The 18,428-nt window shown below is 34.7% G+C and overlaps 1 protein-coding gene across 6 annotated transcripts in view; it reads right to left on the bottom strand.

Annotated features, from left to right (window-relative positions):
* Positions 1 to 234: 234 nt before the first annotated feature.
* Positions 235 to 18,428, bottom strand: part of U2SURP (U2 snRNP associated SURP domain containing) — a 42,328-nt gene continuing 24,134 nt past the window's right edge. For 4 of the 6 annotated variants that reach the window (XM_030456113.1, XM_030456115.1, XM_030456114.1 and 1 more), the window contains 12 exons: positions 17,495 to 17,657; positions 16,908 to 16,987; positions 15,778 to 15,865; positions 14,498 to 14,620; positions 13,431 to 13,587; positions 12,957 to 13,052; positions 12,262 to 12,328; positions 11,117 to 11,279; positions 5,528 to 5,638; positions 2,990 to 3,108; positions 2,005 to 2,181; positions 235 to 753 (listed from right to left, as the gene is read on the bottom strand). In XM_030456113.1, the coding sequence (XP_030311973.1) occupies positions 615 to 753; positions 2,005 to 2,181; positions 2,990 to 3,108; positions 5,528 to 5,638; positions 11,117 to 11,279; positions 12,262 to 12,328; positions 12,957 to 13,052; positions 13,431 to 13,587; positions 14,498 to 14,620; positions 15,778 to 15,865; positions 16,908 to 16,987; positions 17,495 to 17,657 (1,483 nt within the window). In that variant the 3' untranslated portion in view covers positions 235 to 614. The remainder of the gene's footprint in view (positions 754 to 2,004; positions 2,182 to 2,989; positions 3,109 to 5,527; positions 5,639 to 11,116; positions 11,280 to 12,261; positions 12,329 to 12,956; positions 13,053 to 13,430; positions 13,588 to 14,497; positions 14,621 to 15,777; positions 15,866 to 16,907; positions 16,988 to 17,494; positions 17,658 to 18,428) is intronic. The other 2 variants (XM_030456116.1, XM_030456117.1) reach the window with 2 other exon arrangements.

Here is an 18,428-nt window from a genome sequence, read left to right as displayed (position 1 = left end):
AGACTGTTTAACTGCTCTTACAGTAAAATGTCTCGGTAGGAAAGAAAGCCCATCCACTGGATTCAAAAGGTGTTTTTATCTGGATAGCCGAACTAGTGAAAACAGGAACAGAGCTATCACTGTAACTGAAAGATCCAAGCACCACAGTATGTCTGAAATACACAGTACTTCCAAACAAACTATGAATTCCTGTAGAGATCTGTATGACCATTGGGGCAAGAAAACAACATCTTAATTTTCTGTTTAGATTTTATTTGAAATCTAATTCAAACTGTCAAAGCTACAAAAAAGGGGGAACATTTGAATTATTTCTGCTATGTCACAACATTCTAAAACAAAATATCACTACTGCCAGCAGATCAGTTACACACATTTCTGATGAAACTTCTAAACACAAAAATGTTTCATTTGGGAAATGGTCACAACGAAGGTATTTTGTACAATATAAAACAATGACAGGTCTACAGATGCGGTACTCATGAGTATACACGTGCATTCACAAAAAAAAAAAAAATCAGGAATGCTTTTTTGTTTTTTTTTTAACAGACTGTTCAGGCACAAAAACAAAACCGCATTTCCAGTAAGTGACAGCATCATAAAAAATATTAACATTGTCAGTGTTTGCTTTTCTTTGACTTCTTGTGAGATCTGTGAGGAGAACGGGACTGAGACCTGGATTTTTTCCCTGACTTTTTAGGGGATCTTGAGCGTGATCTTCTTGATCTTTTGGGTGTCCTGGAGCCAGATGGTGACCTGCAAAATAAACAAAAAAAAAAGTTTTGTGTACCAGCCAATAATACCAATTTTTTCTACAGTTATTTGGCATTCATTTATCGAGCTAAACAAGGCACAAAATATTTTTTTCTATGAAGGGGAAACTAACAGGAAGGTATATTGCTTTTAATATAAAGGCAACTTTTTGCATTAAAAGGCTTTAAATATATTTTGGGCTTAACTTCAGTGCTTAGGGTCTACAAGAAAAATAATACCACTTAATATGTCCTTCTAAAATTAACATAAGGAATTCAAAACCTCCCACATACACCTCAAATACTTGATTCTTGTACTAGTATCAGTCTATGTCTATACAGAAGAAAAACTAAATGAAAAATTATACTGAATTGTATTATGCAAAAATACTTAGCGTCCTCAGACGTGTTCAGCTTGTGATGTAATCCCACAGAAAAAGAATCTACACTGAATAAACTTCTTGCCATCTCACCCACACCTAATACATTAATCTGATAACAATCTAAATTCAAGGATCATTTTACAAACTTTGAAGAAAACCTCAAATACTTGAGTTCTACTTGAGTTCCTAACTTACAGGAGAAGAATCTGATTACTGTAAATATGTACTATGATTCTTTCAACAGCATCAAAGGAATTTTCCACTGCATGCCACAGGAATCTTCCATCAGTAAGATATTCTACGCCTCTAAGAAAAGTCAAAGCTAAACTTCTATTTCTGTAGCTCAAAATTCATCAATACAATAATCTTACCCCAATTTTAATATTAACTAGATAATAATAAATTTCTGTCAATCTAGAAATCAGGCAATACCTGCCTTCAGAAACAAAAACACTTCAGTAGTATCTAATTTAGACCTTTTCATTAAATCAGCAAGCCATGGGAAAGAAGCTTCATGTAAGAAAATCCTCAGTGAAAGACTGCATGCTCACTGTAATTCTGGAAGTTCTATGGACTACAGGAGGTTAAGTCCTTTGAAAATAAAAATCTAATAAAGCAGCAAGATGTTTTGGTTTAAAACTATAATAATATAGCCTACAGTCTTGAGGTCTCAAGGCAGGTGGCTGTTCACATTTCAGACACCAAGTGTCAAAGATATGAACCAGGAACAAGCACTATAATCCATTATGAGCAAAAATAATGGTGTATCAAATATGCTCTGCTAAAAAAAACACAAATAAAAAGACCCCAACCAAAACACACCCATATGCTTAACTTTCCTGCCACCAGAAATACAGAAGATACCAGCTTACCTTTTGGCTTTTTTACTGACATCTCTGGGAGAATCTTTATGTGATGACCGAGAACGTGAACTCTCTTTGTGGGAGCGCTCAGAGCGCTCTGAACGTTCTGATTTTGGTGATGGGGATTTTGCTCGTCTGCTGCCACTGCTGCGAGAGGGGCTGGGTGAAGCACTGTGTCTTCTTTTCCTTGGTAAAGAAAACCAATCATTATGTACATACACAAGCAGAGACACACAGAGGAGTGAAAATGTATATAACGGAATCCTTCCAGTTGAGATTTTTTTTCCTGCCAATGTAAGCTTAGATCCTTTCAAGCAATTAAAAAAAAAAAATCAAGTTCAACATTTGCACCAGACTCTTTAGCTGGCTGAAAAAAAATCTAAAGACTTTGACTCATCAAAATACATTCTGTACATAGTTTCCTGAAAAACAAGGCGTTTACTATATCTACACTTAATACAATGAAAGAGTTTTGCTATCCAAGCACTAAAATATCAGAGTGTACAATCAGCTACCCTAAAACTAGACCCAGACCTTTTAAAGAATTTTCACTGAGATGAGTAACACTTGAACTGCTGCAAATAATCTGCAGTATGATTTCAGTGCACATTCTGGACTAAAACACTGTTGTGAATGTACTGCTAAGAGTCATCCCTGTTTGCAGCTGGTCATTATTTCACCATGTTTACTTGGGGCCTAAATGAGCCAAATGGGGATTCTATTCAACAAGTACATCACTTGGGGCAGGATAAAAAATTACAATTCCTTTAAAATTTTGAAATATGTTTTATTATCCAAAACACAGCAGTTGGTTGGGGGTTTAGGTTTCCTTTTTTTATTGTTGTTTGGTGGGGCTTTTGTTTGTGTGGTATTGTATTTTTCTGTTAAAATAAGTTGCATGATACAACATAATTTCAAGGATGCCACCCAGTACAAAGATAATAACTGTAAAGTTTTTGCTCCCATGCACTTTACTCCAAGGAGAGAGACATACCTCTCTTTTCTTGTTGGTGTACATTCCTCCTTTTCCTTCTTATCTTTGGACCTGGAATCAGATTTTTCCTTGTCCTTTTTGTCTCTGTCTCGTTCTCTTTCCATCTCTTTTTCTTTTTCCTAGATTATTAGAAGCATTCACAAGTTCAGATGAGGTGTAAGTAATTATTAAGTAAAGATAATCAAGCCAACCATAAACGGTGTAAAAGTAAAGTTCTGAAGGAACACAACACAATCTGGAAAGGAACTAATGGTGACACCATATCCCCTCTCCAAATCTTCAATGCTGTTTTGTATACAACAGAAGCATTTATTGTAACACAGACAAAAAAACATTGAAGATGTCCCCCTGTGTGAGAAACCTGAGAATCTCATAAGAAGGGAACACTCTTCATTTTTATGAATTTCAGGAAAACATGACAGTTGTAAGATTTTACAAACTAAATTAAACATGAAATGCAAGGAACCTTTTTACTCAAGGTTATAATACAAGCATTCACCTCCACTAATCCAAACAGAAAACTGAGGTCATCTCCTAACTAAAAAGAAAATAAAAATACAAACAAGAGTCTGCAGTAACATCTACTTCATCAAAAACTCTCATAAATATGGTCCATTTCTATATACTAAGAGGACCGTTTTGAAAGAAAATATATAGTCTAAGCACACCTTATTTGTCAATCAAACAGTTAGAAAATTAGTTATAAAAAATAAAGCTAAACCACCAGCACAGAGATCAAGAAATCTACTTCTTTCAGTACTGGCATTAAAAAAAAAAAAAAAAAAAAAAAAAAAAAAAAAACAAAAAACCACACACCAAACAAAATAGCTATTCCCTGCATGTCCTATAAAGAAGACAAAGAAGGGGTGATTTAGTCAAATGAATTAAAAGGGGCAGGGGAAAGGAAAAATAAATACAGAGAAGAGGGGAGAGTAACTCAAGTGCAGGACAACTACACTAATCCAGTCTCTTACCATCTTTAAATGGAAGACTTAACAGTAAAATTTCTGTACCTTATCATTATCCCTATTATTGCAAGAGTCCACTAAAATCAATGGGCTCTGAAGATGTGCCTACCATAATAAATAGCATAACTAAGCATTTCATCTTCATAAATAGTAATAAAAAGTATTTTACATGGCTATATATTCTTATTACCTTAACAATATACGACTGAAAAATTACTGTTGGAAAGCTTATTCTATCCTAAAATACACAAAAAATTGTGACCAAGTCTGTGGGAAACACAATCAGCACCAGCATTACACTATTTTTATATGAACTAAGGTTACAGCATTAAAGCAAAAGATGAAGTTATTCCCTTAACAATGGGGCTACTACTGTTTCAAAGAATAACTTTTATAATTATAATGAAATATTTCTTAACTAAATATTACCTTCATCACTGAAAGATAAGATAATCATGAATAATCTAAACTACTCTGAACTAGTAGGACTAATTCAACACAAGTCATTGAACAAAGTTATCAGGATTAAGATTTCTGGTTTTTAATGCTACACTCACTAAACATTCTATGATTACTCTACAAATACTTTCTTTCTCCCAATACAGAAAACACTGAGGAAGTAAGAAGTTTTAAGATACAACTATAAAAGAAAAATTGTTCATAAAAAATGAAGTCTTAACTGATAATAACATCAGCTTCCAAATGTCCAAACTTCCTCAGGTATCACCTTTCTTAAATTTTAACAGATCTCTTTCTTCAAGGTACAGTGCAAAATTACTTCAGTGATTTAGTCAGATATTGAGCACCAAATATCACCAAGAACAACTGACAAACAGCTGGTGCGAACTACCTATTGTATTTGGTTTCCAAGAAAGTTGATAGGTACCTAGCTTCATCACTGCTCTGTTCAGGCTGTGAAACTAGATTTGAGAAGCAATTTCCATTTAGTCTCATGAAACTCATTACCCAAACTGGTGAAGTGTTCTTTTGTTATGTTTCAAAGATTCAGGATCACATTGGCATCACATATATGATGCTTTTAAAGCCACTCTGACTTCATAGTCCAGAGAGGACTACCAAAAACAGTAATGGTATGGAGTTATTCCCTTTTGGGTGACAGTATAAACTGAAATCATCCAGGAAATCTTAGACACTGGGGAATCAGAAGCAAATACGCTGTTTAATACTATTATCTCTCTTCATTTGGAAGTCTTTAGCACAACAGATCAATTACTAAAAACAGAATGAAAAGTCTGATCATCTTCAGTTGACAGCTTTCCCTTTCCTTTCCCCCCCCTAACATTTTGCCTTGTGTAGTACATCCAAAGTGACCCCTTTAAGGTTTCACTATATTCCAATGATAGCACCATGTGGAACACCACATTATTTTCATGAAAATGAGAGATTACATCTACCCTGAAGAAAGCACTTAAATTTAGACATGCAGTTTGACATTACAGTAGAATTCTATGAGAACCATGTGTTGTTATACTTAATGCCACCTTACATTTGATAAACTCAATAAAAGCTTATCACAGAATCAGAGCCAAACATAAAGAACATTTCTTACCCTCTGGAGCAGCTTGTCTCTATAGTGTTCAACCTGTTCCTGAAAACTCTGGCCTGGTTTCTTGGGTCTTTTCCCAGACTCTAACTCATCCTGAAACTTCATCACCTTAAGCTGCGAAAATAATACTGACCATTAGGTTATTTGGCTTAATATTATCCAGTTAAACAGGTGGCTGAAAATGAAATGTCCATGATTTATTTGTTCTTCATTCTTTCTATATAAGTTTGTGCACAAAAAGATATTAACTTTATTTAAACTGGATCAAAGCAACAAAACCGCACACTTGTCTGCAGGCATCTGCAGTTGTTTACAATTAAGAACTAAAATGAAGGGATTTTTGTTATTCTAAATTCTATGTCCATCATTAGAACATGGCATCCTTTAATCTTTCTGATAAATCTCCTTTTTCTTTCAAAATGTGATCTTTGCTAGAGGTGTCAATGTATTTTCAATTTTTCTACTCCAGATTTTCCTTCTTTCCATATAACCCTAAATATTAAAATTACTGACATGATTAGGACATAAAAAGCCCACATCTCTTGAAAGACATGCTGCTTACTAACATAGTACTCTTTCATATGCTATCAAGTTTAGCAACAAAATTCAGTTTGCTACTGATAAAAGTAAAATTAAATTTATTACAATAATATTGCCAACTGAGTGACAAAGTGAAGCAAAACCTAGAATTTTTCTGTATGTTTGGTTGTTTGGGGTTTTTTTCTAGCCTTTCTCCAAGTTGAGTTACAGCATAAAACTTTAACCACATCTCTTATCAGTTGTCTATTTTTTTTTTCTTACTGACATGGCCTTTTACAAACAATCCTTTGGTTTTTTGGGATGAGGAAGGGGTCTCTTATTTGGGGGGGAGAAGAAGCTTGATAATAAGTCATGTTGTCTTTGTCACCCTTCTTCCAAATATTTATGTTCCAACTGTCCTGTATTTCCTGTTTCAATACCAATCTCCACAGTCATATATATATATATATATAAGCAAAAGCAGCTTGTAATACTGATATGAAGATACCAGATATTCTAATCTCTTCCAATTACTGACTGAGCAAAAAGAAAAAGTAACTCAAAAACAAACTAATCACATTAAAAAAATGTTATGAAAGATAAAATCCAGGCAAAGATAGCACTTCTTTGGACAGGATCCCCTTCAGTTACAGAGCTTATGCCAGCAATACATTTTCCACTTCAAGTCTCTAAAACAATGGAGCAACCCATTTTTGGAAAAAAATTTAAAAAAAATCAACGAACCAAACAAGGAAGGGCATTGCTATCTTTTAACATGGTAAATTTCTGACAAATTATCTCTTTACCTCCTTCCATAGAGCATGCTCTACCTAGGGTTGACAATTTTCAGTTTTTGCTTACAATTCAGCCAATTAAATAGTCAGCAGCCACTGGTAAACTGATATAATCATTTGCCATACCATTCCACCTTCCATAATGCCAGTTTTCCTTCTCTTTCCCTTCAGATACAGAAGTTTCAAAAGGAGGGGTACCATTTGGAATCATATACTCAGTGTCACCCTGTACCACCTGCTCTGGTGTAAGAAACCAAGATTACATTCTCTAACATCATGTCAACTCCAAGGCCGTTGGCTACTGAGTATGTTTTGTACTGCACCGAAGGAGTGGAGAGGAGGCTTAGGTGACCTAGAAAGCTTTTTGGGTTGTCATGGTATGAACATGCCCATAAGACTTCTACTTTGTTTTCCTAAGTAAATCAACAAGTAAATCTAATTTAACAAAACAAAAAAACACAAACAAAACCAACAAAAGCTACAAAGCAAAACCCCATCCTTAAAAACTTGATTTCTTCACAGTTTTAGCCAACAAAGCTGTGACACTATCTCTGCTTAACCATATTTTGAAAACAAGGAAGTGTAAGCCTATAGGCCAAAGTAACCTGAAATACAAGGAAACTTAGGAATCCAATCAACAGGCTTTATTTGATTTATTAAGCTAATCTGGATGTAAAATGCTAAACTTCTGGCAGCCTGTCTTACATGCCTGTTACACAACCCACTGCAGGCATGAAAGTTACATGCTAAGAGGAACTACTTGCATGGAACTTGTCTAGGTGCAAAAAGGGGGGGGGGGGGGGGGGGGGGCAAGGTGTTCATTAGCAGGTGCCTAAAGGAAAAGAGGAAAATTAGCAAAAGTCCATGAAATAACCACTGACTCAACACCTCAAACTCCAACTATGTTAAGACCATATTGTTTCCTGAGACAGCTGTGGTCTTTACTGACCAATCACCAATGGATCTCTCCTCTGTATCTCCCTTTGAACCCAGGCAAACTGACTCCTTTTAGCTGCTGTGGGTTGAGGAAATCAGTTCTAATTCATCCCCTGGAAAGAGGGACTAAGTGTTACAAAATTCTGAGACCAACAGTTAACTATGAAAATATCACTCTCTTCCATCTTTCTCCTGTCCTGAACCCCAAGCAAAGGCTTCCTCTCCCACCCTGCCCTTGCAGCAGCTGCAGAGCTTGGCTGAGCCTTCTGTAAGCCAGATAATTCACTAATGCAATAGAAGCTCACCTTTCACCTTCAATTTTTTTTCCCCTGCATTACTGCAATGGATTGGCTCGGGGGAAGACTGAGCAAGTGCCACTGCTCACAGGTAGGATCAGAATATTCCCTTTCATGAGAGGTGAGCAGCTAGATGAGATCAGTTCATCCTAGATCTTCATGTATAGCAGCTTTTGCTACTTGCTCTAAACATCACCACTACATATTTTAGATCTCCAAGTCCAGAAAAGAACACCTAAATATCTAAAGATTTCTCCTGCTCAGAACCGCTGTATGAACTTAATAGTTTTGTCATCTCCCTTCAACACTTCACAGCATATTGGCCATAGAAAACATTTCTTATTATCTTTTAATGTAGAGTATATATTGCTTACAGTCCTACCAGACAGTTCCAGATGACCCATAAAGAGAAAGAGATCCTTAAAAGATAGGCTTTAATCTCCTTAAGCATCTAATCAGTAACTTTGTAAGCATTCCACTTTGCAAACCTGCATTTAGAAAGAAGTATTCTATTCTCGTTGAATTGGTTATTTTTTAACTATTCTTGTCCAACTGACAAGAACTATTAAGCCTGTTTATCCAAAGTAGTAGATAAAATAACTTTACATAGACTGTATCTGGAGTCATTAATACACATGATAATAGAAAAGGGGAAAATTTTTCAAAACTCTGTACTAAAACTTTGCAATACTAGTTTCTTAGACACAGCAGTGTCCCACAGCGCAGAGTTCAGAGGTTTTCAGAGACTGCAGTGCAGAAATGTGTAGTACCACTGGGGTTCCTGTCAGCAATCACTACCAAATACTCCATTGCAGGGATGATATTTCTCATTAACTGTAAGGTGGTATCTCATAAATTCAAGATAAACAGACTCTTGACTACCAGTTCTCATCTTGAGAAGTTTTGCTCTCCTCAAACTCATTTGAGGGCAATTTAAGCCTTATCTTTCAAGTTGAGGCATTGATTACTGACTAATCAGTAAGCAAGCATGTTACAGAAAAGGGTAATATCTTGCTACCTTGGCTCTGTGTACTAAGCACCACAATCCAGAGAAAGAACTCATGGAAACTGGATAGAACTTTGATTTCTTGACAAAAGTATACAGGGCTCTGAAATCCAGACCAAGCCTTAGATAATTTATTTGTTCCTTACTGCACTTTGCCCTCCCTGCTGACAAACTTAGTTTACTAACTGTCCCAAGAGAAAGAATTGTTTACTTCCACAAATTAAAAAAAAAAAAAAGAAATCACATGAAAAAATGTCTTTCAGCTTCACCAATAGTCACTGTAAACTGCTAGAGAATCAGACTTTGCCATTTTTTTTGCTGACAATATTATATGACATGTTAAACAGTGTATATAAAGCTATGTAACAGCGAAAGGTGATAATTGGGTGGTTTTTTCTCTTCCGCTGCTGAAATTTAATAATGGATGTGTACTTTTGCAAGGACTGGGTACATATAGACAAAGTTCCTTGTTGGTGATTTTACATAGTACAGGGAGTACTTTTCTGTCAATGACAAGCAGAAATTTCAGCACGTCTACATAGTGTCTGAGAAACACTTCTTGTGTTTTTTCACTTGTGAAAATTGAAAAAAAATTACAATCCTTTTCTGCCAATTCCAGAAATTGAGATAGTAAGTAACTTTCCAAAATGAATAAAGATGGCAACATGCACTTGAAAATGTCAAGTATTTACCACCTGTTCCAGATGGGATACACAACACTTCTGCAGCAGCAAATTGACAATGGTTAAAGTAAAAATACTTCCTAATTTGCCTCCCCAGATGCCAGGATAACATCTATAAACCAGATACTCAGTCTGAAAGAAGCCCTTTCTGTAACCACTAAAATAATTTTACAAACAAATTAGAAACAGTAAAATGAAAACTAGTGGATTATCATGGATTTTCTACAGAACTACTGCCACCATGAGTCAAATCAGATGTAGATCCCATTTAGCATTTTTTCTCACATTCAGAATTTAATCACTTGAAACAGATATGCATCATGAACTTCAGAACTCCCATTAATTTTAATAATTTGAATTATTAAACATAAGTATACTTGGGAGAAACTATAGTTGTGATATTTTAAAATATTATTGCTTGTACATCTTAAAAGAATACTACAGAGCTTTGCTAACTAGTACATCATCACATAATTAGGGACATAGCCACAATTCCACCTTCAGAATCTTACCCTACTTATCACCTGTATCACTTGGAGACCCTACAATGGCCACAAATAGTTTAGCAGCTTCCTATTACCATTTTAATGGACTGAAAAGAAAGTACAAGAATTTCACTATCCCATATATCATAGGTTTTAATACTGAATACCAGATGGCAAGTTGCATACAGTTTTTGTATGACAGAAAGGCTACACTGCTAGAGAAAGCACATGCAGAACTCAGGTTCTAGTTACCTTCTCAGTCAAACCACAAGCTCAGAAGCCAGCACAAAGACATAAGGATATGTGCTCATCAACCTTAACAGCTAAACTAATGTCTGTGCTTGGAGAAAGGATAAAAGAATGAAAGAGTCTATAAACTTTATGTACGCCTCACTTCCAGGACTGATTAGTTTAACTGCATCTTCTTGTTTGGTAGCTGACACCGTGAAAAGAACAACTTTTAAATGCAGTGAAATACAGACACTTCAAGGCAAGAGGCTGAACAAGAAAGGAATGGGACTATGACCACATCCAGTCCAATCCCATTTGTCAAGAGGAGGAAAGTGTAGAGGAACTCAAGCAAGCCAAGGCTACCAGTGGTACTGAAAAAAGTAGTGTAAAAGAAAGGCAATTCTCAACATGCAATATACCTTGAATCAGATTTCATTTGTTCCTGCATTGTTTTGAAAGCCAAAACAAAGCAAGGCTGTAAACAAATATACCTTTATAAAACCACAATGGACTAAAAAAGCAATATATAATAGGTTCATAATTATTTCAGTAAAAATAACTCCCTATTATATGCAGGGAACTCAGGACAGAGGGGAGTATTATAAAGGTACAGCAGGATGGCACAACACAGCGTGCACTGACCTCTATCTCTCTGAGTTTGGCACGCTTTTCTTCACTCATTTCTGAGTATTTGACTGATGACTTGGATTCAGGCATTTCTTCTTTAATAGGATTGGAATACATGTGTTGCTCTTCTGACTTAGAACTCTGAGTGTCTTCCTCATCTTCACTCTCTTCTTCTTGACTTTATAGAAAACATACAGAATTCACTGATACATACATATTCGAGATAATTAACTGTTACAAAATTTTCTGTATCTCCTACCTAGTTTGTATGATTAGTTAATAGTTTTGAGATCTTAAAGTAAGATTATGTAAAAGTCTGTAACTACAAAACGGTCTCCATCTTTGAGACAGATATCTTAATATTCTAATTCAATAAAAATTTACTACTCAGATAATTTACACTTTTTATATGAACAAAATAGAGCAGAAGATTACTTGAAATTCAGTCACCAAATCCACACCTAACACTGCCACAAAAGCAGTCCTCTACCTCAAAAAAATCTCAAGTGCTGTAATAGTGCTTTTCAGATACAAATTTAATAGAAGAACAAAATTCACTACACTTTTGCTTTTCAGAGACAAACCTGAAACTTGAAACTATATTCCCAGACTGGCCACTAGAGTGCTGCCCTTCTACATGCAGTGCAGTAAGATATTGATAGCATTACTAAGACATGCTCTCAGACTCCTAAATAACAAAGCAAAAAACTGTTCAAAAAACAACAGAGGTCATGGATTCTAAAAGCATCTGAAGAAACATTTACATCAGAACATTAGTCACTGTGTTTGTCTCAAAAGCAAAAGGCCAAGGCTTAGGTACATTCATACATATCTGACATCCAGATTTCCACACTGTTAAATATTGTAACTTCCATTCTTACTATGCTTTACTATACTATTATAAAATCAGCATCAATTTTTTTAAATTATGGTTAACACCTTTACAAGAAGATTTAATTTATTGTGTTAGAAATAAATAGGTCTGAAAGTACAATGCATCAAAATTCTGGGGTTTTTTTCCATTTTCTTGTTTTCCTTCTTTGAAAATTTAATTTTTGTTCTGCTCCTATATATATGCATATATTATAGAGAGCTCCAAGGACATTCAGCCCTAGCAGCAGAAATTTAGAATTATTTCATCAGAATGAAAAAGTATTTACTTTGGAATTTCCTCCTCCTCAGATTCTTCATGTTGGTCGAAAAGCTCCCACTTAGAAGTAGTAACAGCTAGAAGAGACAGTAAAGTAATTTTAGCAACAGAAAAAGCTATCACTTAATCTGAAAATTAATATTTGTAGTTACAATAAAAATTACACTGTGATAAAATTTACCAGCATCTACCATTTAATACATATCTCATAGGAATACTCTCTTCCATAGAAATACTCAAAACTGCACATTATCAGAATATTTACTACTTAGAGAACTCTTCAACTACATTGCATATTATGTTTCAGTAAATGGTCCAAAAACAGTCAAGTATTTGTCAATTTGTAAAAACTTATCTTCTAAGCAACTATTTAGAAAGACTGCCTACCACATATGTAGATTTTTTTTTCAATACTTATTCTTAATGAACCGTGAGAAGTGGCAAAAATGCTATGAGACTGACAGGAAAATATTTTTGAAGGTTGGTAGGTTATTGCAGTAGAATAACAAAATCAGAATATACTATTTTCTTTACTGAAATTATAAACAAAAAGAAGTTATGATTCAAAATCCTTACTGTATTACTACAGAAATCATACTAACACCTTTAAACAGATCGGTAGAAAATAATCATGAAATAGGTGACATTAAACTTCCACTTTTTTTAGGGAAGTGTTTTAGTTCAATATATACTTTGAGAACAAACCTTGAGCTTCCAGTTCTGATTCATCCACTGCTTCCCACTTTGAAGGGGCAACTTTAAAAATGGGCTCATTCTTTTTAGGATCTTCAGCTGTATCCACTGTTGGAGAAACACATACAGTAAAATAATTTCCAAACCTCTTCAAAAGTTTAAATGGAAAAATCATAGAATACTAATATAATAATCAGATTTAAATACAAGTATATTAGACCATTTTATTATTTGCCAAGAAAATAAATTAGGATTTGGAACCTGATGTGCACACCATCAGAAGACAGCTACTGTGTCTCTGAAGCAATTACAATCTAAAAGCAGTTTTTAAACGTCTTCTTTCTAGACCAAATTGATTATTAATCCATTCAACATCTTACACATCTAAATGCCATGTTAATTCCTGACTGTACTTGTGAAAAACTACTTGTGTGGAAAAAAATATTTTAAAGATTCAAATTATAGTAAAGTTGAAACGCTTCATACAAGGAACTCCATCGAGATCGTCATCCAGGGATTTAATTGGGACTCCATCCAGATCATCAATAGGACCAGCATCAATAGGAATTCCATCCACATCTTCTAGTGGAGCACCATCAAGCTCTTCCTCAATGGGAGCACCATCAAGATCATCTGGTACTTCCTGAAAAACAATAATAATTATTTCAAGAATGAATCTACATTGCTTTTCTTTACTTCTCCAATAGCTGATTCATTTCTTTTTAAAGATGGAGCTTTAAAAATATCTAAATCCAAAAAACCTCAGCTTTAACAACTTTTGCTACCAAGTACACTTGCTTAATGAGGAGGAAAAATAGCCCAATATCCTCCTACAAAAGATATAAGCAAGAACTTGGAACTTTTGCACAACATACTGGAAGCTCTGCAATACCTGTATTAAGAAGAAGACCTATTAAGATAAGGTTTAGCTCAAAATGAGCCCATTACAGAGAAATTATACTTACTACATATGAACAATTTCCTGAGAACATCCTCTCTACTGCTAACCTTTCAGCAATACTGCAGGTCTTTCTTCTAAACAGCATCCTTCCACCAAGTTACAAAACAAAGTTATCCTAATGTACATCCACTTACTAGTGTCCACCATCTTGATTCTTTAAAATAATACTTATATGTAGCTGTAAACAGATCACATTCACTCAGTGCTAATGGTAATCTAGAAATTTTAAGCACAAAGTTTCATAATAGTAAATAATTTTTACCTGTCACTATGCAATAACTAAAACTAATTATATGCCCTGTTTAAATTAACCTCTAAAAAGAAATTAGTGTTATAGGATAACTAGAAAGTTAGCAATTTACTGTTTCTAACACTACGCAGCAAAGACCAAGGTACAATATGACCTGTGTAAGTGATCTATCACAACTCTTCTCTCAAACTAAAAAATCCTAGAGGATTGTCCAAGTCTGACACTCAACTCAAGAGGATGCTTGATGATTCAGGTAGCCAGATACCAAGCTGTTTAGAATTCTCAGAAATTAAAACTAATGCTTGAAATTCTAACTCAAAATTCACAGGAAAGGTCACTCACCTCTGTTTCTTTATCTTCCATGATATTTACAAGCCCCAAGAAAATATTCTGTAGTTTGATGAGAAATGGTTCAGGATAGATTGCCCAGTCCTCCCATGCTCTGAAGCACGTCATTACCCGTTGCTAAAAGCAATAGGAAAAGAAAATGCTATGAAATTATGTGCTATGAAATTTTAAGTAACTGGAAATATATCACAGAAAACTAATACTGTAGATTGCTGCTTCTAAGTAGTCCCATACTAGAGTATATGACAACAAAATCATGTTGGGCAAGACTAGTAACCGTATGAAAATATGGATATAAAAACTACTTCCTTAAAAATTTCACTTGGCTTTCACTTTTCCTTTAACTTCCTGATACACCATCAATTTCATCTGCTCACAGTTCCTATCCCAAAAGTAAATTTCAGACTCCTCAGATGAAGCAGGTGTCTCTACTAAATTTTACAAAAAATATCTTTCCCTTTATAAAATAAAAATGAAAATTAACAGTGGATTATTCATCTTATTCAATTAAAGTTATGTTCCCACTTTCATTTTTTTGTGGAAGAAAAGTACATTTGAAATTATGGGCTTCAGTTCAAACTTGACACATTTAATGTAACTGACAGATATAAAAAAACCCATAAAACAGAAAGCAACTGTAGTGCCTCTCTATACCATATACTTTAATAAGCAGCTTTAAAATAGCAGATAACCACACTGTAAGCTATGTATTTAAAGCTTCTGATTTAAAAAGAAAGAAAAAGAAAACAAAAAAAGAAAAAAAACACCCACCAAATAGTAAAAAAGGGAAAAAAGTTACTGTACAAGCCTCCTTTAAAAACAGGAAAACCTAGGCTGAGCTTGAGAAATGGTGAGAAGCAGAGCACTTTATCTCAAAAATCACTGTTACCTACACAGTCAGGCTACTTCTCTGACCACAATGAAAAAAGCCTAATTATCACAGAAAAATGTTTTAAAATAACTTGATGTTCTTCTGTCCAGTACTTTTTTTTCAACACTGAGAACACCAAATTTATCTTTGAAACTGCAATTCAAGTACTAGAGAGCTATCCTCTCAACTCCACAACTGCACGTGTACCAATACACTTCAGCTGTTAGGTGCTAATTATCTTCCTTCACTTCAAGGCTATCATTGCAAAAGAGAATCTTAATTTTTAAAAAAGTTTAATTAGGAAGCTTGAGATTCAAACCACCTATCACTGGATGCAACCTCCTGCACAGGAACATGGATTTATTTGACTTCTACGTCATGTAAATAACAATGAAATACATACCTTGAAATTTTCAGACTGTAAATGGCCTTGTATTGTACGGTAAGTAGCATTGAGATCAGAGAATATCTGACATAATTTTGTTTCAAAACTAGAATTAAACATATACATTTCTTTGGTTAAACTTTGCAAGATATGTTTTCTGGACACATATAATTCATGAAAATACCTGGGACACAGGACTCAAAAGCACAAGGTTCTGATCGCTACAGTAGCCATAAACCAAACTATAAAGCAAATATGGTTACTGTATATTAAATCACCTTGGACAACAACAGAACTGTGAAGGAAGATCTTCACATCTGCTGCAGTCTCTTTATACAGCCTGGAAGGACTGGAGGAGGATAAATGGAGTTTTACAACTGCATATACAATGAAAGAATTGTTTAAAAATTAAATTCGTATTTTTTAAAAATTCGTAGTTATGTTTCTATTCTAATTTACACAAACTGCTCCTTAGTGAAAGCACAGTGAGTAACAGCTGCCTGGCTTCCTTTGGGCTTCTCTCAATATGCAAAAAATAAACTAGTACAACAAAGACACACTGCAACAAGAAACATGACATGCAATCACTATTGTTTTCTTACCTGACAAATACTGCCCATCATGCTACCATAACATTAGAGAGACCCCAGGCAGCAGACTCTGCCAAATACCTTATTAGGACAGGTACTCTCTCTTGGACATTTTTCCTAAATTCTGCTCAGCATTTTAGAAACATGGTACATGCTCCCTTTGCAAGTCTGCCAAACTTCATGACGAAGTAAAAAACACCTTCTAATTACAAAAAAACCCTCATTTGAAACATTATTTCTTCATGTGGATTATTTGCTATACCGAATATGAGTATTATCTACAGGCTCTCTTTCTGTTAAGAGGAAGGTGTTACTCTCTCCTCTCTGAGCTTCTAATCAAGTGGTCCCTTGCAATAGGGCATAACAACTTCTTTTTGCATTACAAAACAATGCTAAGCACCAACATGCTACATTACAAATTTTTATGCAACAAAACATAAAGATCAGTGTTGTAACAGTATCCAGACTCTCCACAACATTTATCCAGAGATGTACAAAACTGAATATAAGGATATTCTATTTTTTTTAATCATTGATCACCTAAAATACTGTACTTACAATTTTCTATAGTAGGAAGCATTGGCAACTTTAGCTGAGGAGTTGTATAAAACATCCGACACTAGATATAATCTTGCAATCTACAATAAAGAATGTTCAAATTAATATGATTCTACAGCTTAAATTATCCTGGAAGTGTATGCACTTTTTCAAAGAGAATACAAGAGAGTTTAAACCACCTAGAGCTACCACATTAGGAGTCAATGTTATAAACCCATATTGTTAGAAAAGGCAGCAAGTAACGAGTCCCTTTTATGCTACAGGGTACCAGCCACTATGACCTGGTATTACACAGTGTTTCAAAGGACAGATTATGGTATTCCAGTTTTTACTTCCTTAGTTGAATCGTCTGTTCTGATATTTTCAACTAATCAGTAAGGCAGAGAAAATTATTTACACGCAGGTTCAGAAATAACAAACATGTAACAAAATCCCAAAGGAAAAAAGCATACTTAAATTCAAGCTCACATTTTAACATGAAACCTCAATGCTATGTGAAACTCATCAAATAATGCTCGTGAATTATATGCACATGCTGCTAAGTGAGCTCTTCCCCCAAAATACAAGTGTATACAAAATCTCCACACCTTCTTAGGAAGAGGAGTCTTTAGAATGGACAAGGATTCTGTAATGCAGTCTACAATTTCTTCCGCAGCTTCCGCATTATTTAGGCAGAAAACCATTGCATCACCAATATCATTCTTCCGAGGTGTCAATCCACGCAGAATTTCCTCTAATTTGTCTCTCTGTCTGAAATACCAGGAATTTTAATACTTTCAATATAAAATTAGCAGTACATTGGGGAATTCCCATTTTATGATGCTTTTGATTTTTCCATCTGTAGGACAAATGCAATTTTAAATATTTTTATGTACTTTTGCCTGAGTTTTTTTCAGTGACTCGTTAACATATACCTCCACATGACAGAAATAAACAAAGTTCAAAAAATTCCTACTCAAGTCTCGATTACACGCAGGAATCAAGTAAAACAGCACAGAAATACCTAAATGCAGCAGATCAGCTTCTTTAAAACTAATTATATCTTTAAATTGAAGCCTAAATCAAAATGGATAAATCTAAAGCATGTGAGCAATTTTTGCTGTGGAGTATGAAACACTAGATTCAGAAAGCTAGTAGAATGTAATTATTTCGGGTTTTCCCTGCCCTCCATATACAGAGAAAACTCACAAAAGACTTATCTTTTTGAGACTTAAAAAAAACAAAAAAAAAAAGCAATACAAGAAATTATGGATTAAAACCTCGGGAACCATGACTGGCATCATGGCTATGATGAAAATAATGAAATGAGAAGAAATTCTACATGCTGAGAACACCATCAGAATAGTAATTGAAAAATAAAGAATACATATATTTCTAGTACCACAGCCATCCCTGCTGTGCTTGCAATTCACAGCAAATAACTCTGATGAACTGCCTCTTTCCACTATTAACAACCACTCCAAATTTTCCTTTCTGATGAACAGCATCAGTAAGTTTAAATTATTATAATGGTTTAGTTCC

Source organism: Calypte anna, chromosome 9 (genome assembly GCF_003957555.1).
Source record: "Calypte anna isolate BGI_N300 chromosome 9, bCalAnn1_v1.p, whole genome shotgun sequence".
Taxonomy (NCBI): Eukaryota; Metazoa; Chordata; class Aves; order Apodiformes; family Trochilidae; genus Calypte; species Calypte anna.
Note: the sequence above shows the minus strand (reverse complement) of the source record. Positions and strands in the feature narration are given on the sequence as shown.